At 37.3% G+C, this 23,286-nt stretch overlaps 1 protein-coding gene across 1 annotated transcript in view; it reads left to right on the top strand.

Annotated features, from left to right (window-relative positions):
* dnah5 (dynein, axonemal, heavy chain 5) overlaps positions 1-23,286 on the top strand; it is a 104,832-nt gene that overhangs the window by 68,464 nt on the left and 13,082 nt on the right. The window contains exons 72-80 of the mRNA XM_055013727.1: positions 81-236; positions 3,724-3,906; positions 5,329-5,433; positions 5,655-5,793; positions 6,026-6,140; positions 7,470-7,660; positions 8,872-8,993; positions 20,767-20,916; positions 22,922-23,167. Coding sequence (XP_054869702.1) covers positions 81-236; positions 3,724-3,906; positions 5,329-5,433; positions 5,655-5,793; positions 6,026-6,140; positions 7,470-7,660; positions 8,872-8,993; positions 20,767-20,916; positions 22,922-23,167 — 1,407 coding nt within the window. The remainder of the gene's footprint in view (positions 1-80; positions 237-3,723; positions 3,907-5,328; positions 5,434-5,654; positions 5,794-6,025; positions 6,141-7,469; positions 7,661-8,871; positions 8,994-20,766; positions 20,917-22,921; positions 23,168-23,286) is intronic.

Genomic DNA, 23,286 nt, shown 5'->3' with positions numbered 1-23,286 from the left:
AGGTTCCAGATTCCAATTGCATTATAAAATGAAATAATTCAATCACTATCTTTTGATTACATTGGCTTTTGTGCTCTCAGATCACCTCACTGAACCATAAGTACTTCAGGAACCACCTGGAGGACAGTTTGTCTCTCGGCCGTCCCCTTCTGATTGAGGATGTTGGGGAGGAGCTGGACCCTGCACTCGACAACATCCTGGAGAAAAACTTCATCAAAACTGGCTCCACTTACAAGGTAAAAAGGCAGAAATAACCCTGCTGTGACTCTGATGCACCAGATTTCCTATTTCCTCAGTTAAAGGAGTGTGAATGGGCAGGTGTGTTTGGAGCGCTGCTGTGAGGCTTGATGGGAGTCTGCCAGGTCCTTCTGGCTAAGCCAAGCATCACACCTGTATTGACACAGGTTGATCAGCTCAGACAGGAGAAAACAAGCTTCTCATGAGCAGCGCTGGCTGCAGGAGGAGACTGTCCAGATTGTGCTTTGCCAGCTGGAGCACATAAATCATATTAATTGTTTTGGGACGGATTAAAATGCACTCGTTGAGCATGGTCACTCACAGAAAATATTTTACTGGTTGTGTGCAGGAGATTAATTCCTGTTTGGGTCTGTATCGCATCTGATTTCTACTTTTTACACATTTATTTTATTCTTTGGGATCGATGTTCAGCATCACCATCTCTTCTGAAAAATGCTTTTGCAAATTGTGGCCTCTTTTGACTCCTTCAGTATGTGTCCATTTATCAGAGCTGCATTAACAAATATGTACTACTTAAGTCGTTTTGAATACCCCCCATTAGCCAACAAACATAAATCAAAACTTGGACCAAGTTTAGATACTTCTTAGTGATTGCTAATATGTATACATATATACATATATATATATATGTATGTATGTATGTATGTATATATACATATATATATATATATATATATATATATATATATATATATATATATATATATATATATATATATATATGTGTATATATATATATATATATATGTGTGTGTGTATATATATATATATATATATATATATATATATATATAGAGAGAGAGAGAGAGAGAGAGAGAGAGAGAGAGAGAGAGAGAGATACATATAAACTGTGAAAACATGAATATGCAGGGCTGTGTTATTTTATCTGATTCCATTTTGTTGTTTTTCACAGTAAAGATCAGGGGTGTCAAACCACACAAAGCCCAATCTGATCTCCAGTGGGCCCCACCAGCAAAATCACAGCATAATAACCAATAAATAACCAGAACTCCAACTTTTCCCCTTTGTTTTAGTTCAACAAAAGTACATTCTGAAAATGTTCACATTTAATGAAATATCTTTTTACAAAACATTATGAACCTGAAATTTCTTATGGAAAACAAGTTCAATTTCAACAGTAGCCTATTATGCCTCAGTTCATCATTTACACATGCATTGTAACTGCCAGGTCACAGTTTATTGACAAAAACACAAAACATTCAGTTACAGGTATCTGCAACTGAACAATCTAGTATTTTATTTTATGATCAAAACAACTTGTCATTGTCTAGAAATTATTTTAAATTTACAGTTTTGCAAATTTACAATTTACAGTTAATGTCGTTGTAATTTTTGTCCTTTGTAAAGTCGTCCGGCGGGCCGAAAGGGACCGTTTGGCGGGCCAGTTTTAGCCCTCGGGCCGTATGTTTGACATCGCTGGTAAAAATAATCGGAGTAGATGAGCCGAGTACGTGATGTGATCAAGTACGCTGGTGTTCCGACTGCATATTAACAATGCGTCCGTTCTCAGGAGTCTGTACTTCCGAATCCGAACGGCCAGTGCACTTACAGTCTATGGGCCAGCACAATTTCAGTAGTTGTACACTGCGAAAAACAGGCCGATGTTAAAACAATAGTTCAGCTAATTAGTTCCGTGTAGACGGACCTGTTCCCCCCAGACATGCCTCTGTGCCCCCCCAGGGTTCAGAAATACTGCTGTAGTGTATTTAAAAAATGAGAACTTGCTTTTCATTTCCATGTGTCCTTTTTGCTAATATTAAACATGTTACGTGCATTACACAAATTAAATTACTAATGAAGTGTTAAAGGTAGTTTTTCATGTCATGTAATAGAAGAACACAGTTTATTTTTGTGCTTTGTAGCTGTGTTCCAAGTGTGAAATGAGGAGAACATTTTAATTTCCCTGTAAAAATGTCAAAACTTAATTGTCCCCATCAGTCAGGTAAATTGATTAGTATTGAAAGGAATTTCCAATGAAATCTGATTCACAAACAAGATGTTTTTGCATTTAATATCTAACCACACTCAAAAGAATTTCTACCATGACATATTTAATGAATGACTTCATAAAGAGTGAAGGCTGAAATTGCAGAATTATTCTTACTGGCTTTGAAAAGAGATTTTGCGTTGAGGGAAATCTAGTTTTGTGCCTCTTCTCTGCTGAATGTCATTTTCTTTTCTCCTGTCATTTGTGGCTAGACTGTGAAATATAGATTGCCTTCTATCTCGGCATCCTAATTTTGTGAAATGTTCAAGTAAGATGTTTTTAATTTGGAAAATTGCAGGTCAGGGTTTAAATAGTTCTTGTTTTGTCTGCAATCGATTAACCAAAATAGGCCTGAATCAAGCTTTGGAAGTGGATTTTGGGTATTACAGAAAATGTAGAATTGTGCATGATGAAGAAACACTTTGAAATTGGTATCTCTTTGCAGGTACATTGGTGTGAACTTTTGAAAAAGCATTTTTATTGCACACATGAAAGTGTTTTTCTATGTTGCTGATGAAGATTTGAATAAAACGCAATTGAGAGGTCAGTGGAAATGCATTCAGTTTGTGAACACATCCTATATGTCACAAGAAGTTGTTTTTTTTTTTTTTTTCTTTTGCAACTTTGCCATTGCAGGTCTTTTTGCAGGCATCTGTGTCTCTCATTACGGTCTCTAAACTTCTGATTCTGGCTGCTGCTGGATTTTCAGCAGCTGACATTGAAGCTGCCCCCTCTGTGTTTCACACATGCATCAAACAAACTACCATGCAAACATTCACACACTCATGAAACACTAAATACCACTACGGGACAACATGCACGCTTCTTCTGGTTATTGCAAGTAAGCATGTGTCACACAGACAACACATTCAACCATGGTTTCTCGGCTAACTAATGAGCAACCTGGATAGAGGTGTGCGTACTCTCTCCTGTGATTCTCCCTCCCCTGAAAAGCTTTAATTTCTATTAATAATCTGGTGCAAAGAAGAAGTGAAGGTGCCTGGGGTCGACAGCTCCGGGGAAGAACCAGCAGATAGATAATTAGAAGTTATACTGCCATGAGTAATTAAAGGCTGATCAGAGCAAACGTAAGCACACATCCACACAAATGCACACACAGGAAACGTGCATCTGCAAAATGCCACGATAACCTGATCATCCTGACATTTTCAAAACCCTTTCGTATGTACTTACATTCATGACTTTCTTTACAATTAAGTCACCATTGTTGTATGTAATATTGTTTACTTGAACTGGTTCAGGGAGGATTTGGATTGATGATCAAGAAAAATGAGTCAACCAGAAAACAAACCTCCCTCCACTCATCGCTGTCTACTGTACATGTACTTTTCCTGCATATGCATGTGCATCAAACACCATCTTTGAGCTCTTTGCGTTGGTATTGTGTGTATAGATAATGTTCTAACTGATAAAAAATGAACGTCTTCCTTTTGCAGGTGAAAGTTGGAGACAAAGAGGTGGATGTGATGAAGGGCTTCAGGCTGTATATGACCACCAAACTGCCCAACCCGGCTTACACTCCTGAAATCAGTGCTCGCTCCTCCATCATTGACTTCACTGTCACCATGAGAGGACTGGAGGACCAGCTGCTGGGAAGAGTCATCCTGACTGAAAAACAGGTGGAGTTATACATAATTTAGTGACTTTTAAATTAAGTAATAATGTATTATTACATCCTTAGAATGAAAGTTTAACTACATCTCCACAGAAAAGATGTACCTTTGACCTAACAGTATTTGCATACATCCTTGTAGTTCCTCAGACAGCTCCTGGAGACCATTTAAATGCAGGCTTTCAACACCTCTCCCTACTTTGCACCTAATTTTCTCTCTCTAGCAAGCATGAACTCTGTAACAATATTACTCTGAAGTTGTTATTAGCTTCTGTGTGTTGAACGTGACGATCTTTGTGTCCTTGGATACAGACGGTGGTGAAAAAACAACCAGTCACCCAAAAATCATGTTCACATGCATCAATACCACATATACTCACAGAGACACACACGTCTGAAGTGTTGAGTCATTCATACTCAGGAACAGAATAGTGGATTGTAAATGCACCAATGCAGAGGACTCATTGATTGTCGTTCTGAAAAGACTGGTCCTGCTGCAGAAAAGTAATTTTCTCTCCAATAATGGCTGATCATCAAATGAAAGATTTATGCCAGATGAGAAGAGTAGCTTGTTATCTGTGTACTAAATATGGATTTAGTCGTAATGGGAGGTGAAGCTACTATAAAATCTGCTCCTTCTCTTTGCTGCTCATGCAGCTTTTACAAACCCAGAATCATTGAGTCATTTGCTTTTACGTTTTGCCCCAGCTCCTGTGAGCTCACAACTTTCAGCTACAAATATCACTTTTAGATCTTTCCTTTTAAGCTTTCAAAATAATTCCTTTCTTGTTATGTATAGAAGGAGTACGTATAGAGTCCTGTCAGTATCTCTAGTTTCAAACCAAATCTGTTTCCTTGACCATATTAACCAGAACAGTAAAAATGTCCTAGAAGGTTTAAATTCAGCAGTGTTTCATGGCTTACATTTACAGTTTAATTCATGGAGTGTCAGATTCACATTCAGGGTGTGGCACTTAGCACTGTGATGTTTTACTTTGCCGTCTGAGTGCTGAAGCAAGATAGAATATCTTCTTTGATCACTCTTAGTATTTATTCACTCTTGGTGGGTTTTGTCAGGACATGAAGTTTTTTTTTCACAACATTATTATGAAGAGTTTGTCCTCAGGCTCACAAAATCTGGCAGTGTAGTTTTTAACAAAAATATGCTTATAATCCACTGGCACAGCAGCAAAATAATTCATTTAAAACACTCCTGTTGGTCTGGTGACAGTGGTAACTGGTGACTGTTTTCACCGTGTTAATGGCTACGTATGACCGAAGCCATGAAATTTGGTTTGGGTAACAAGATTTTAAAAAAGAGTTTAACTTGGTGGTCAAATTTCTGCTCTACCAGGCATTAAAACCTTTCCCCCAACACCATCCTGCAGCTTCATCACCTGTATGTGTGTTTGTATTTTTACGACTCTAGGAACTGGAGAAGGAGAGGACGGACCTCTTAGAAGATGTGACGTCTAACAAGAGAAAGATGAAGGAGCTAGAAGACAACCTCCTCTACCGGCTGACCAGCACTCAGGTGAGGGAAGACATCTCAAACATTTAGAAATGCCACTGAAGCAGCGTTGGGACTAATTTTTGGACCTTCTTTTGTTATTCTAAAACCAGTTAATCCCATTCCTTGTACTTTCTTGCCTCAGCTTTTCCAGTCATATGTGTGATTCTGCAATTCAATCACCACAGTAGTGTTACGATTTTCTTTTTTTTTTTGACTTTCTCCTATACATATGTGTTTTTCAGGGTTCACTGGTGGATGATGAGAGTCTGATTCTGGTGCTTAGCAGCACAAAGCGAACAGCTGAAGAGGTTACTCAGAAACTGCAGATTGCTGCTGAGACAGAGATCCAGATCAATGCTGCCAGAGAAGAGTACCGACCAGGTATGTCATCGCAAATGGCTTAGAGGTTGTTTTTTTTTTTTTTTTTTTTAATTATTTTGGTAATTTACTCTGATAGGTAAAGTGTTCCTGCCAAGCTTTCAGGACATTTTGAGTCTTATACTTTCTCTCTCAAGTGTAGAAAAGGGCTCTTCATGATTCATAATAATTCATAAAAAGAAGCCACAGTCCACAGAAAGCAGGAACTTATTCACAGATGTGTTGTTGTTTTCAGTGGCCACCAGGGGCAGCATCCTGTACTTCCTGATCACAGAGATGAGTATGGTGAACGTCATGTATCAGACGTCCCTCAGACAGTTCCTGGGACTGTTTGACCTTTCCCTGGCCAGGTAAGAAACACTCTAGCAGTCAGTATTTTCTGCTTTTTGTGACTGGATTAGTTTGCCCTTTCTAGCAAAAAATAAATTCATTTTTATTGTGACACTTTTATGCCTTTTAGCAAGTGGTCCTTGGCAGCTCCATGTCAGCCTTTGTAATGCAAAACCGGCAAATATTGCTCTTCTCATGGTGTTTTTCACAGCCTCAGTGGGAGATTTCTTTTAGTTATTGGCCTGCCAGTTGCCGAGCTGCAGACTGCCATGCTGCAATATTAGCCTTTCCCAAAACACTGATTTTCAAAAAGGGCAAGCTGATATTATATTTACAGAGACAGGTCCTATCTGTGCCCCCAAACCACCCTTATTGTCACTCTGTATCTTTGTACTTGGTCCACATTTCCACATAGTAACTGCAGAAAGAATTAAATCTTAGGGTTGATAACACAAAAAGGTATTGCACATAATTGCCAAAATGTCAGGACATTCTTTTTTTGTTTGTTTGTTTGTTTTCAATTACAATATAATGTAATTCTCTTCATTATCCCTTTGAATAAATAGAAGCTTCGTGCAATTTACCTCCGGAGTTAGAAAAAGAAAACTGCTGTTGTTGCTGGCTTTATTTAGTTTTTTTATGTTGTTTAAATATGTGACACTTGTAGCATTTATAATTTGGAACGTTCAGGTGGCTTTTGTACTCGATCTCTGTAGCATACATAGAGCACTGTAAAGAAAAAGTGGGAGATAATGAGGTAAATACAAACTTTGTTAATTATTATTTATTTTATAATTCTGAAAGAGCAAATAGTCAATTGGAATTCCTGGAACATCACAATGTCAATGTAACTATATCAATAAAGGTACAAAATTCAGCAATAATAGTTTACTCTCCATCATAAATGACAGTTTTTTTTTCATCTCAAAAAGTTTTTCTCTGTCATTTTATATCACAATACAGTGTTGCTCCATTCTTATGTCTTTTGCAAATATCAAGAATATGTGTATAAGATGAATTATGTGTTCATTTGGACTGAGCTGAGAATTTTTTACTGCAGAGATTTAGATGTTGTATTAAACTACAGAAATTAGAGGTTGACCACTGAAACCTAAATTGTGATGTTTTGTGTTTGCATTTTTTTGTTTTGTTTTATTTATACAAAATTATATAACAATTTCTTGTCAAAACCTACAAAATGTGATTTCCATAATCCCGAATAGTATTGATGTCATCATTGTTACCAAATACAAGTGTCCTGAGCAGAATTTTGCAGTATTATTGAAGGAGCCGCAAAATGACCAAACTTTAACTAAGATTTGTACCATGATTTACTGCTTAATTAACAGGTCATCCAAAAGCCCCATCACCAGCAAACGGATCGCCAGCATCATCGAGTTCATGACCTTCGTGGTGTATAAATATGCAGCAAGAGGCCTGTACGAGGAGCACAAGTTCCTCTTCACTTTGCTGCTGACGCTGAAGATCGACATGCAAAGCAACAGAGTCAAACACGAGGAGTTTCTCACGCTCATTAAAGGTAAGATGCAAATGTGGATACTGTGCAAGTTTTATGTGAAATGTCCTTGTTTCTCACATGAAAGCCTGGGTTAGATGTGGTTGTGACTTATGCTAACAGAAAGTCTAACCTAGAAAACGGCATGTGAATATCTGGAAATATGATCAATTTAACAGCTTCTTGCATCAATAAATAGAATAACACCACATTTTATTTAGTTAAACCAAGTATGATGTTCTTTGTGAGGAATTAGTTGGCAAACGCTGGAGGTTAATTTTCATTTTTTTCAAATAAACTTAACAGAGCCTATTGACTGTCTACAAAGAAAGGAACATTTTTATTTAAGAAGTCAGTGCAATGCATTATATTGTTTTTTTTAAGTTAAACTGTTTTTTTTTTTTGATCAAACCCCAAAATGCCTTAAAGTTTCTCTGAAGCTTCAAAACATCTACAATGAAGAAATTTCTGATTTTTAGGGAATCATTAGGTGCTATGACATAACTGAAGACTTTATATTTCAGATTTTAGTGTTTACTAGTGGAGCTAATGTTAAGTTAAAGCAGAAGTTTCCAGGACTACAGTGTTTCTGTGTTCCAGTCTGTTAGAGACTGCTTTGTTGTGTTAGTACTTAGAATATATATAAATTATGATGTGACCTTGCAGTCAAACAAAGGCTGTTCTACAGTGGCAGAGAAACCTTGTTTCACACAGTCTTTATTCATAACTAAACATAAAAGAAGAGAAGCTACAAGTTTGGTTGTTAAGAATTATTCATTTCCCTCAGAACAGATCTGTTGAGAAAGTTTGACATCTTTTTCCGGTTTGTGTATTTTTCTTTGCTGCATTTGTTATTTACTTTGCAGAGCAGATTCTTTTAAGCTCGTCAGACACACATATTGCTACTGTAGCAGTTCATTGAATCAGAGATATAAAGTGCTCTTCACTGCAGGGATAAAAGCCAGCAATGGCAACTGGCAAAACCAGAACAGAGACAGTCTGCTGCCTTCATGCAGCTTCGCCATCTGTCAGCTCCGGCCTGCTGACCACGGAATCATAATACTCACTGCTTATGTGTATATTTTTGAAGATTCTGTTTACATGTTTGCATGAATGTGAAAAGCATTTGCCGTTGCACATTTCTGCATTTTTACATAATTATTGTAAGCACCGTGGGTTTTTATGTGCATGTGTACATGCAGCTGGGTATTGATGTTGGTGTTTGTATCATCCAGGAGGTGCATCTCTGGACCTGAAGGCTTGCCCCCAGAAACCAGCTAAATGGATCCTCGACATGACCTGGCTCAACCTGGTAGAGCTCAGCAAACTGTGGCAATTCTCTGATATATTGGATCAGGTACAACACGCGCGCGCACACACACGCACGCACGCACGCACGCACGCGCGCGCGCGCACGCACACACACACACACACACACACACACACACACACACACACACACACGTGTATGCCAACATATTCATTCCTTCCCTAGCCTCTTACCTTTCCCTCAATCATCACAACTAAGTACCTAACCTCAATTCTAACCTAAATTTAATTCTAACCTTTGTCTTTAAACTAAATCTTAACACTAAAAAAGCATTCTCTACTTATGGGAACCTCATTTGGTAAAAGTTTTTTTTTCTTCCTGCTGTTGTCAGGTGTTTGCTTAAAGGGAATCCAGAGGTAACTTTTGATATTGCTAGTTAGTTTATGAATTGGCCCTATATAAATAAAAGTCAGCTATATTAAACTTTGTTTTTGTCGTCACAATGACACGGGTCCCTCCTGGGTTAGTGTACTGCTAGGTACCCACCTGGAATAATAAATATGAATAAAAAAAAACACCAAAACATGCACAGCTTGATCAATTCAGACAAGCCTTGACAGGTGTATGAAACCTTTCTTCTGCTGAGAGAGATTTTACCCACAAGGACTTTCATCTATTAAGTCTGCAGATAGCAGTTCTCATCTGTTACACACACACACATGCAGACACTGCAGTGGTCTCGAGGTGCTTATTAAATATTTTTCACTGCTCTTCTTTGCTCTAGTAAGCATGTCAGTATCAGTTTCAGCATGGCTCACTTCATTTCTCTCATTTATACATAGACGCTCATCATATGGACTGTCACTCACACACACAAACACACACACCCTTGTGGGTGACTGACAGTCTGGTGGTTCCCGTGGAGAGAAAAACTCAGTGCTCTGTGAAATGAGTTTAGTTTGGAGAAACTTCCAATCACTTATTTATGAATGAGCTTGTGCGTATATACAGACATGCACAATATGTGTGTACTTGCACATACACGTGTATTTTGGTGTGCAAGATTAACAGGGACAGGTGGAGGAACAGCTCTTTGTTTAATCAAATTAGAATTCCATATAGAACAAGGCGAGGACAGGATTGTGGTTTTTCAGATATGTAACTCTCTCTATCAACAACTACAGTTAGTGGTTTCCTCAGCAAACCATTAAACCTCTTGAAAACAAACAGCTGTGGTTCAAATGTGTTCAACTATATGAACATAAAAAGCAAGCAGCTGTTTCACTTTCCATAGAAACGCTCGTTAAGGAACACGGTCTGTTTCAAAATGCTTCATATTGCCAGTCAACCCACTGTGAGCTAAAGTGGATCTCATACCCCTTAAAAGAAGGAATTACTTGAGAAACCGTCAGTTTTCTGTAGTAATTCGATTTCCTAAACACCATGTAAATAGGAAGCCTAGTTTATTTAGCAAAGGATTAGGATAAACCTGGTTAATACAGCTTTATTTCCACTGGCGAAGTTGGAAAGTTTTTTTTTCTTTCAAATTTTGCCTTTTAGATGGAAAAAAAAAACTGAAGAGGGATATTAAATGTGAGGAATGAGACCCAAAAACCTACTAACTTCCCCACAAAGCCTGTCTAAGGTCCAAATGTAAAATGCTTAAAATATTGCAGGGTGAAGAGCACTGTTCCCTCTAAGATGCACGCGTGCGCAATTGCGCACTGCTGACACGCTCTCCACGCACAGAAAATCTGCGCTGCGCACAAAAAAAAAAATCCAACCGAAATTGTAAATAAAATAAACACGTAACAATTCATTCTGTGCTATTTTTCAATGTGAGTCAGTGAATGACCGGTGACTGGTTGCTGCAGCCAATGATGCGATTCACATACGTATTTATCATAGACTGTATATAATGGTATTTACGCAGCTAATCAACGTCAGGCGTCCTTATGTGCAGCCACTGTTGTTCTCATAGATATGAATGAGTAGATAGGACACGCCCCTTTGAGCTGCGGGCTACGGCGAGGCTAAGCTAGTGGGGGCAAAGTTTCAGTGCATTCCGTTGATGTAGACAGCGTGAAAACGGAAACAACAAGTATGCCGTCTCACTGTGCTGCATACCGTTACACACTATGTCGTAAGATTGAGACAAGGAAACTTGGAATGACTTTTCACAGGTAAGAATAGTTTTTGACTCTTTTTTCATTATGAAATCTTGTTGAGGGCTTCCAGTCTATGAGAGCTAACTAGTTAGCCACTAGCAAAACGCTAAGGCGAGCTAGCAGCTTGACAAGCAAATACCAGACGATTAATAGTAGCTGTAGTATAGTTGTACAAGCAGTAGTAGTAGTATAAACAGCTGTTAGAGTCGTAGAAGTAGTATCAGCATTTGTAATAGTATTACAAGTTGTAGTAGCAGTGCCAGTATCAGCAGCAGTAGTTACTGTACTACCACTACTACTAGTAGTAGTCACATTGCTATTACTACCACCAATACTACCAATAGTAGTTATAAAGCCTAACTCATGTATATCCAGATTACCATCTATGTTCTTCCTCCAAACCCATTTTATGATTGGGATTACAGGCAGTTCTTTAGGACTGCTCTCAAATAATTGAAATGTTACTAAACAAGGTTATACTTATCAAATTAAATAGCTCTGGTCTCCAGTATATTGGCGAATTTGGTTATTTGTACTTAATTTATTAGCATGATTTCTTTTTAATATGTTGTATACAGACTTAATTACTTCTCTGTCTACTTTTCTTACTCCATGTAGGTTTCCCAGAGACTATGGGTTGAGGAGGAATTGGAAGTTTGTCGGCTTAGACCTGTTGTCATTCCATCAGTGTTAAACTTCCCGGCTCATCTTGGAAGAGTACGTGCCAGAAAGACCACAACCAAGCAGCCTTGAGATCTTAGACAGCGTCTCCCTGAGGTGGGTGTCAGCGGTGTTCACGGTCAGGTCTGTGGTAATCCCTTCAAAAAAACATAGTATGGCCTGTAGTTCATAGTACAGCATGTTGGCAAGAAAAAAAAAACCAAAACCTATATTATTATGTGGTTCAAAAAGCGCAAAATGATAGGATGTTGCCTAAAATTGTCATGTATGATATGTGGTTCAAAAAATGTCATAGTGCAGTATATTGTCAAAATAGTATGTAATTCAAGAAAACATCAGAGTATAATATGTCATCTAAAAAATGCCATAGAATAATAATTTCATTGCACAAGTAAAAGTATAGTAACTTTTAAAACTGTTCGAATTCTTATATGTTGCTAAAAAAGACAAAAAAAACTAAAACAAAAAAAAACGTCACAGTAATATGTCAATTTAAAAAGCCTATAGTATAGCGTGTCACCCAACAAACATCATAGTATAGAATGTCGCTCTAAAAACGTCACAGTATAGCCTTTAGTCCACAGCTGTCAGTAGGTGAGGAGCAACACAAAAACAGTCCAAACGCTGGTTTGCAGAGGGTTAGATGAGAATTTATTTGAAAGAGTAAGTTTACAACAATACAACATGTGAGGGGGTTAAAAGCAAATGGGTGTTAGTAAAATAAAAATAAATAAACAGAACTAAAAGTGAACTTAATGTTGACATTGATGGGCATTCCAACCAGGAACAAAGTAAAAGATAATCAATGCGAAAAAAAACTCTTCCTGTTCACCTCTTAAAACCCAAAAACACACCGCAGTAGCACCCTAAACTAAAACTACCAATGGGTTCCCTGTTTTCCTTTCTGAACAATTCAAAGGTCCCTCTCTATCTCCCTACACATCCACCAGCCACTGGAACACATCTCCAAAGTTCTGCCGGGCCAGCTCAGCTTCCCCTCAGAAGAAGTGCTGCCACCTGCCAGATGAAGAAGCCTTTTGAGAGGCAGCTGGCATCGTGATTGGACTGTACTTTGGTCTGTTCCAATCCAGCTTCAGCTCCAGAGACGGCAGCCGGTTACGAGTCAACGGAGGCCGGGTGGACGAAGGCATGCAGCTGAGTACAATCCAGAAAACAACAGAGGAGGAGTGCAGTGGCCCAGAGCCAGAACAACCAGAGTAGCATCATATGTCTCTTAGAAAACATCATAGTATAGCCTCTGGTATGAAAAAACACCATCATATACATCGTATATTGTACAAATAACAAGTCAAAGGAAAGAGACATACATTGTAGAATTATAGTAATTGTGGGCTGACTGATTTACTGATTATCAGTATTTTATTTTTTACTGATTTATGGTAATAAATACATTTGAAAATGGTGCTACTTTGGCTCTGAACCTTTATCTACCTGTGGTCGCTCTGTCTTCTGGAGTGATTTGATTGGTTATATGTCACGAATACAACTCCTTTAACTTAACATCTGTAAACAAAACAAAAACGTATCAACAAAGTTTTCTGTTAGAGTTTGTGTTCTTCTAAGTTTAACTCCAAGATTTTAAATACTTTCATTTACTGCAAATGAATATCTACTCCAAATGTCTCACTAATAATCATTATCAGCCTTAAAAACCCACAAAACACCCCTCTATACTCGACCACACTTAGTACAGTCCGGTTCCCCCTTCTATAAATCTGATTGGAATCGTCCACTTCCTGTTTGTCAAAGTGGCCTTCTACCTGGACAGGTTTTGTTGGAGTTCATGCAGCAAACATTTTGGGTAACTGCACTTTAATATGGATGGATGACACTGAATTAGAGTCTGTTTTCATGAGACTGAGTTAAGATGTGTTGCTGTCATTAAATAGTAAATTATTTCTCTGAATTCACAGAGAAAAGTCTGAAATGTTTGCTAGGTTAGCGTCCCACATGTTCTTTGGCTCAGCTAAAGCTAACTCTCTCCAACTTCTGGATCTCTTGAGTTGCTTGTTAAAATATCTTGCTAGAGGTGCTGAAGCTCAGAAAGTCTGAGATGTTTGTTCAAAATAAGCTCATTCTCAAGTCTGATCTGAACTGTCCTCTTTTGTTTGAACTTTCCCTAAACTTAGGAGTTAATGACAGAGCAGCACATCCAGACTCAGTCTCGTTTATGTAGAGATTAAACTTCAGTGTCATTCATTGATGTTAAAGTGCAGTTTTTCAAATGTTTGTTGCACATGCTCCCGACCAAACCAGTCCAGGTGGAAGACGATGTGAAGAGAAAGCTCCAGAGGATGAATATCACACATTTACGTTGGAAATAAATGTCCTTTAATTAGACATTGTCATGCAAAAGTTGGATTTCCCTTTAATGATGTTCAAATCTTTGTTGAGTGTTTTGTTGATGTTGGTTTCTAAATGTTTTCTGACACTCAGCCCCAAAGATTAAAACCTTCTACGGCTCACAAGCTGCAATAATTCGCACATTATCAACTATCTTTCTGACTAAACTAAGATAAAAAGTGAAAAACTGCCTGATTCCTGCATCATGAATGTAAATCTTTTTGGTTTTTATGACAGTAAACTGAATATATTTGGGTTTGACATTTTATAAACCAAAACAAGAAATGAATTACTGGAGAAAACAATCAACAGATTAATGGACAAAGAAAATGTGTTTTCCAACATATATGGCTGAATTACTCCAACATTACAAGATACATACAATTTGAATTCAATTTTATTTATATAACGCCAAATACAGGTCAAATTGTCTCAAGACGCTTATTTTTATATTTTTTGTCATATTTAAAATATGACAAAGTAAGAAATTTAAACCTCTTGACTAATCCAATTTATTACTTGGTTTTTAAGAGACTAATCGACAACTAAAATAACTTTCTCCACTAAAACTAATAAACATGAGGTCAAATAGAAGGAACAGTTTTAAATACTGCAGTCCCATGATGACAAGAATAAAGTTTGTCAACAAAAACTAAATCTGCTGGTGGATTCCATTAAAGTCCTAATAAATGATAATAAAGTGTGATACTAAAGGTTTGTGGTGCTAAAAATGTCAAAGTAAAGATATCAAGTTGAACATCTGGATGGAGGTTGATAAAAGTTGACCTTCTTTAATTTCTCTGGAGCGACTCCATGGATTTTATGGATGGTGGTTTAAGACCTGCTCTTCTAGTCGTCTTCCTTCTCGTCGCTGTAAAAAGTCAGTCCATCCTGACAGACTTCAACACCTCTTCATGACAGCTTGTTCTGCCTCCGACCTGGTGGAAACTCCAGAAACTCGGGAAAACCCGTGGAGACTCGAAAAACTCGTGGAGACTCGAAGAACTCGTCGGGCGGGGGAAGGTGTGGTGGGTGGTGGGGGGAGGTGGGGGAGTAGAGGGGGGAGGCCGCCACCCACCTCCCCGCCTACTCTCCGCCCTGACTCCACCCAGACTCCGCCTTGGCTCTGCCCATGTGGTCACTTCACGAACTACGATGACAAAGGGACGACGAATTTATTTCTTTTTATCTGATCTGTAGCTCAGTGAGTTAAGGATTTGCCTATGGAGCTGCAGGTCGCTGGTTCAAGACCAGACACTTCTTAAATTTTCATCAAAATCCTGACAAAGACAAAGAAAGAAAATTGCCAGTGGTGGGTCTTGAACCTGCGACCATCCGCTTGGTAGTCCTCTTCTTATCCTCCTGAGCTACTCGCTCAGATACTAATTCTTCTTTTTTTTGCGCATTTATCATCTATTTTTTTTCGTTTTCGAGTTTTTTTTTTAACTCGAGTCTCGAGTCGACCGTTTTTCTCAGGAGGTTGGACTTCAGCCTTTGTGCTGGAGGGTGGAACCCTCAGTTCCAAGACTTTCCAAAGCCTCCACACCTCCCGAGTCCTCAGGACCTGAGCTTTCAGACAGTGTGAGGGCTGAAATTGTCTAAGTCCCACAGTAGTTCTCTGTTAGATTGAACTTTCAGACAGTCCAAGGACTGATATCGTCTAAGTCCCACAGTACTTCTCTGTTAGTTTGAACCTTCAGACAGTCTGAGGACTGAAATCTTAGAAGTTCTTGAGTAGTTCTCTGTTAGTTTGAACCTTCAGACATTCTGAGGACTGAAATCTTAAAAGTTTCTCAGTACTTCTCTGTTAGTTTGCACTTTCTGGTTAACAGAAGCCTTAAAACTTGTGACCATGAGTCTTGATTTCACATTTAGATCATCCATCTGAGTTCTTCTCAGACCTTCACCTGTGGGTTTTTTAGAAATCCTCAACAAACTTTGATTCTCTTCACTGAACAGTAAAGTTTGTGGAGATCAGAAGGTAACATTAGTTTGATAAATGCCTTCAACTACTAGTAGACTTTATCTGGAAAGCAGTTTTCTGAAATGAGTTCTTAGTAAATCTGTCCACAATCAAACCAAGAACATAGAAAGAGGAAATGTTTGAAGAAACAACTTGATGTTTTCATTTCAGACTAGAAAACTCTTTCAGACCTTTATCCGTTTTTGCTCTTTTGATCGTTTTGTTTCTTCTGTTTAATTTGATCTTCTAAAGTCTAACTGGTGTCTTTTCAAATGTTTTGTCTTTAGTTTGATTCTTCTTAAATGTTTAGTTTTGCTCTTTTCTCACCTTTTATTCTTTTCTAATGTCTGATTTGATTTCGAAATGTTTTGTCTTTTTAATGTTTAATTGTTTTTTCAAATGTTTTATCGGCTTGTTTGAGTTTTTTTTCTTTCCCAATATTTAATTTTTCGATTAAATCTTTAAGGTTTTTCTTTTTAAATGTTTTACCACCTTTTAATGTTTAATTTTCTTTTTAAATGCTTCATTGTATTTTCTGTTTAATTCCTATTTGAAGTTTTATTGTCTTTAAGATGTAATTTTCTAATTAAACATTTAATTTTTTTAATTAAATGTTTTGTCTTTTTAAAGGTTTAATAATTTAATTAAATGTTTTGCATTTTTTAAAATGTTTAATATTCTTCTTGTTTAATTGTATTTTTTAAATGTTTAATTATGGAAAATATTTTATCTGTAATTTTTAATATTTGTATTTTAAAAATTTTGTTTAATTTCATAATGACATGTATTGTATCTTGTTGAATTATCTAATTCAATATTTTGTCTATTTAATATAATTTAATTGTATTTAATGTTTAACTCTATTAAATAGACAAAATATTGAATTAGATAATTCAACAAGATACAATACATGTCATTATGAAATTAAACAAAATTTTTAAAGTACAAATATTAAAAATTACAGATAAAATATTTTCCATAATTAAACATTTAAAAAATACAATTAAACAAGAAGAATATTAAACATATTTAAAAATGCAAAACATTTAATTAAATTATTAAACCTTTAAAAAGACAAAACATTTAATTAAAAAATTAAATGTTTAATTAGAAAATTACATCTTAAATTTCTTAAATCTTTTTAATAATAAAACTTTTTATAAGTTTTATTGCATTTTTGTTCCTTTGAGTTAATTGCTTTTTGTTATGCAGTTTATTTCTTTAATCTTCTTTTTCTGTCAAGATTTTAACCCCAACCTTAAAAATGAAATAAACCCTTAAATCACAATGAAAATACTTCTGTTGTCACAATCATGAGTTAGTCAATTATTCAGTTTATCAATTCAGCTTTATTTGTTTAGCACCTTTTACACAGATGACAAAACTAAACAAGCAAAGAGAAAAAACTATGCTAAAACTATGATTAAAACTCTAAAACAAACAAAAAAAAAGATCCAACATCGTAATAAAATATGTTATGTCCAGGGGATGGAGGGAGTTTATTGAAGTCTTCTTGGGCTCACATGGTAAATCATTTAAAATATAAACTTGATATTCAGTCTAAGGAAACTGCAGAGTGACAGAAGAACCAACAATATCTCCTGTTTTCTCCTTTAATGAGTCGACGCTTCTTGTGCTTTCAGACCAAAGAACTACAGACTCTTCACAACCTGCTCAAACTCTTGGTATAGGACCTCACCACACGGGTCAAGAAGGTTTCCGTCTCATTTCTACTCTGAAGCTCACCTTCTCCTGCTCAAACTGCTGATAAATGTTTCTGCTGCTCTAAAGTCTGGTCTCCAGAACTTCCTAAAAACTCTCAAAGTCTCTTGTGCTGCAGGTTGCTTTGTAGAACTGTTGCAGAAAACCTCACTAAACCACATGGAAGGGCCTCAAGATAGTCGTCCAAATGAAACCGTACAAAAACCAAACTAGCACAACCCAAACACTAAAGTCTGCTGCAGCCTACCAGAGAACCTCTGAGAACAGAGAATCAGGACAGGAACTCTTACCTTCTGGACAACCAATGCTGGTTCTCAAACAAGAATACAGAATGTGTCTGACCAAAAACCTCTAAAGACTCACTACAGCCAAGATAAAGACACAACTCAGCTGCACCAAATCCACTAATCACTGCACACATTAGCACCATGTGCTAACTGTGGCTAAACAACCACCTTTACCAAGACAACTATCCAGTCCAAAGCCCTAAAACACACCAAGAACACATTAAAGACGATTTTACTGCTGGAAGCTGCAAGCCAAAGCCTAAAGAAGAAACTAAAGCAACAGAGCCAAACCCGCCTCAGTGGTGAAGAGAAGCAGAGGAAATGTTTGGCTGCAGCCACATGAAGCAGGAAGACACTGAGCTGCTCAGGTGTTCCTGGTAACACCAAGCTGCTCAGGTGTTCCTGATAACACCAATCAGCCACCTGGACAGCCAATAGGAACACAGCTTACTGGGAGTCCAGAGGGCTGGGTTAGTGAAGGAAATTTAATTTAAAGTTGAAGCAGAAAGTTAACAAAGAAAGTTGAAAACCACCTTCTGATCCCTGAAATCTCTGAGTTTTCACACAAAGAACACCTGAACATGTCAAACTGGTTCCATAGTAGAACCATCATTGTAAAAACGTCATAGTATGGTGTGTTGCTCAAAAAACATTAGGACCCGGCTGTCAGGGGACAAACATGTAAGAAACATGAGAACAGAGAGAACCCAACCAGTAGGTCACAGTTTATCATCATCTAATCATCTCCTGAAGTCCATATGGTGAGAGACATCAGTATCTGGTTGTTAATTTACAAGAGGATGCTTAGAATCATGCTGATGTGGTCTGTACTCTACAGTATTTTAGTGACTCAATAAATGCCTAAGTTTTTTTTTTTTAAATGCTTTTTAGTTTTTAATAAACATTTAAGAGCCTATATGTAATCAATAAATGGCCTTTGCCTATCTTAAGAAAAATTCACTCAGAACTCTGATATGTTAACAGTACTAAATAAATCAATAAATACATGCATACACACATAAAAAAGTTAATACATTAACTGTGTTAAGATAAGATTTAGATTTTAAAAAAAAGTTGTTTATGTTTTTGCAGAATCCAGTATTGCTCACTGGTTGGTCATTACATTTTATTAGTTTGATTTCACTGTTTAAAATGATGTCACCTCTTTTCAGACAGAACCTGTGATAATAAAACAATACAAATTTTTTAGCTCCGTGTTAATAAAGCACTTAAAGCTTTAAGTATGGCTAAATGCTTTTTTCAAAAATTAAATATATCACTCCTTAGGTGGTAGTGGCCCCAAGTTCAGTAAAGTTGGAAAGATATTCACAGATTCGGACTTCCAGTATCAATAACTCGTTAGATATAGGTTGTCAAAACATAAACGGTGCCTCTTTCCCATTGTTGCAAGGCAGACAATGTGCTACAAGCCCAGTTTGATCAAAAGTAGCTGTCTTTCAAGCTACAGGAATAACATTGGTGTCTATGGAGTGAACAGGGTCCGTCTGCAATTTGCAAAACCGCTGCAACAGTAAAGAGAGACAAATATTCAATAACTTCACTCTTATACATTGTAATGTCACTAAAATCACTGCAGCCTTCAACTGGCTCCTGTTGACAAAGTGTTTTAACAGAAATGTAAATGCTGTAATTTGATTCTTTTAATGAACCATGTAACTTGAATGGATGTGATGCTGGTGTGACCACAGTGCACACGTCTGATGTTGCTCACAGTGGTCCAAGGGACGCTCAGGGAGTTTGTGTGTTTGCTCAGACTCAGGAAAAATTAGAGGGAACATTGGTGAAGAGTTTAAGAAACGTGGTCCAGCAGCATGTACGAACATTATTGTACTGAAAACATGCTGATTTCTCCCACTAACCTGGTTTCCTGTGCCCATGTAAACAGAGTGTTTAACAGTCTATGTGACGTCTCAGGAAATTGTGTGCTTTTATACATTCACATCACATCTTGGAAGCACATTGTGTTTACAAAAATTCAATAGAAACTGCTTTTCTGACAGTTAGCGCTTAATACAGCCCCGTGAATGTCAATTCAGGAAGTCATTTTATTGTATAATCGTCTCTTACGTCTTGTGTTACATGACATGTTTTGTCTGTGCCTGTTTTGACACGATTAGATAATCTTCTATATTTATGACCTGAACTTTACAGTATGTCAGTTATTTGACATAGAGGACAATGTCTGAATAAAAATATTCTTGTTGTGTTGTTGTTTTTTGTTGTTTGTTTGTGTGTTTGTTTAATTGTGATGGTTATTGGCTATGTTTTTGCAAATAAGAAAAGATGGGACAGAAATACTGGTAATGATTAGGACCCAAACATGTTGTGCAGGTACAGAGAGGCACATGTTCATCGTGGTCCTTAGGCACATTAAGACAATTTGGACAATTTGTGGTGCATCCAGGAGGGAACAGAGTGAATACATTGTGATGTTTAACAGAAACATAGGGTACATTTAATCCTTGTTTTTGTCTGCTTTGCTCATGTTAGATTTAATTCTAGGGCCACTTTGACCATCAGTGTGTGTTTCTCAGTTCATTTGCTTCCAGAATGTATTGAATGTTTTCTACTTTCCTCTTCGTTTGTCCAGATGTTATGTTATGTGATGCAATGACAGGTTAGATCATTTTTACCTATTTATAATTTTTTTCCAGATAAGTCGTAATGAGAAGCAGTGGAAATCCTGGTTCGATAAGGAGGCTCCAGAGGAGGAGGTGGTTCCAAACTCCTACGATCAGGCTCTCGACTGTTTCAGACGGCTGCTCCTCATACGATGCTGGTGTCCTGACAGAACCATTGCACAGGTTAACAAAGACTCCCCTCTGTATTGTTATGATATCCAGATAAAGTGTATAGCATATATAAATACACCCCTGTGCAATATCACTGAGATGTCAAATGGTTCAAACTTGTATCACCTTACAGTAATTGCACTACGTCAGTGTTGAACAGTAGAATATTTGCTCTGATATAAAATTAAATACCAGCTGTTGTATTTTACTTTATTAACTATACAGGCTCCACAGTAGGAACTCAACAAAAGTCAGTACATCTCTGCCATTTTGTGGTGACAGTTTTTTTTGTCAGCTGCTCTTTGCTGAAGATGTTATGTTGTGCCCAGAGGTGTTCTATTAGATTTAAATCAGGTGACATAATTTAAGTAATTTTGGCTGTATGCTTTGGATTGTTTTTATGCTGAAATATTCCTCTTCTATCAAGCCTCTGCACACCCAGAATCATCTTGTCAGCCAGTATTTTGTATATCCTCAAGCATTAATATTTCTATCCATAAATGTCGTCTCCACTAACAACTTTTGCACTCATACAGCCTCATGTCATGATACTGCCACCTCCGTGCTTCACTGGTTGGGACTATGCAGTCACTGCAGTAGTCACAATCAGATTCATGCCGACCATTGGAACACAATCTGGGCAAAATAACTTTATTTAGTTCTCGTCTGACCAATAAATGTGCTCCCAAGATTCATTAGGTGTGCTGTCATGTACTTCGGAAAACTTGAATCTTTAATTTTTGTGCTGAACAGCAAGCCTGGCTTGTTTTTTCTTAGACATTGCTCATAGATGTTGGCATTATGCAATGTCTTTTGCCTGGTCTAAGTTGTCATAGAAATCCTGATTTCCACTGATGTGTGTGAAATCTGAAGCACTTGTCTGTCAGTTTTTCACCGCAAGATTGTTCCTGTGGCATCATTTCAGGAGGAAGGTCACTGCAGCTCTGATTATAGGTTAAATGGTTTAACCTGTACCTCCTGATTACTGCTGCAACTGTGGTAGGACTGATTTGAAGTCAGTCAGCAATCATCCGGTATTCTTTTATATCTATGTGAAGCCAGTCAGATTTTTAATTGCCTTCGTTTCCACTTGGAGCCATAATGTAGATAGTCACAGTCAGTTTAGCCACATTGTGTTAGTTTAGCTGATTGGAAGTCACAGATGTACTCAATTTAGTTTAAACTATAAAAGGTTTTCTAACATTTTTGTCAGTGGTTACAGGCATATTCGCTTTTGTTGCATTGACTTAAGCCCATATTAGCAACACAGTCTTTCCTTTCTTCTTGTTTAATTTAAATAACAAATAATGTAGTTATTTAGAGCTGATACAGTTTTGATTCATTCAACATTTAGGTGGTATTGCACATGAGGTGTACACACTTTTGTTGTGTATTGTACAAGGATTCAGTAACTTTAAACCAACCACTGCTTGTCTTACTAGCTTTTACTACAGTACATTTGTTCCCTTATTGATAGTAAATGGTATAGGTACATTTTCTTTACTTGAATCATAATGCATTTTCAACAGTATACAGTAAACTTAAAATAAATAAATTACTACGAAAAAAGACATCAGAGAAGCTTTAGGCTGCATATCCTTAATTATTTGATGGGTTTCAGCTGGGAATGAGATGTTGACTTAAAAAGTCAGACTATATTATTGAGACAGGGACCATAAAACAAGAGTGTCTTATAGTCTGAATCTACAATGATATCTCCCTTGGTCAAAGCTCTACTTCAATAAAGAATGGATATACTTTTAGTAAAACAGCCTGAATTTTTCTAATGGACATTCAACCAGTTTTTACTGTTGCCTGAAAAGACTCAGTCTGTAAAAATACTTTGAACTGTTCCCTCAGATCTCAACCTTCCAGAAAATAAATTTATTCCAGTATTAACTTGAACATGGCCTGAAGTGCTGAACAAATATGTCCCCTATTGTGATAGCATTTTTGCATCATGAAGCAGTAAACAAACACAGCTTCTTAACCTCGTTTTCTTCTGTTTCTCCTCCAGGCCCGTAAATACATAACGGATGCAATGGGGGAGAAATACACTGAAGGGGTGATTCTGGACTTGGAGAAGATGTGGGAGGAATCCGATCCACGGACGCCTCTCATCTGCTTCCTCTCGATGGGCTCAGACCCAACCGACTCCATTATTGCACTGGGAAAAAAGCTGAAGATTGAGACCCGATACGTCTCAATGGGACAAGGACAGGAGGTTCATGCTCGGAAGCTTCTGCAGCAGTTGATGGCTAACGTGAGTCACATGTGTGAGGTCACCACGTCATTTAATACAGCAGCAGAAACATTAGTTTCATGCAATATGGTGACCAAGACGCTCTGTCTGTATTAATGTATTATTTAACTTTTTTTTTT

Source organism: Amphiprion ocellaris, chromosome 9 (genome assembly GCF_022539595.1).
Source record: "Amphiprion ocellaris isolate individual 3 ecotype Okinawa chromosome 9, ASM2253959v1, whole genome shotgun sequence".
Classification (NCBI taxonomy): Eukaryota; Metazoa; Chordata; class Actinopteri; family Pomacentridae; genus Amphiprion; species Amphiprion ocellaris.
The sequence above is the reverse complement of the archived record's forward strand: the minus strand, read 5'-3'. Positions and strand labels throughout refer to the sequence as shown.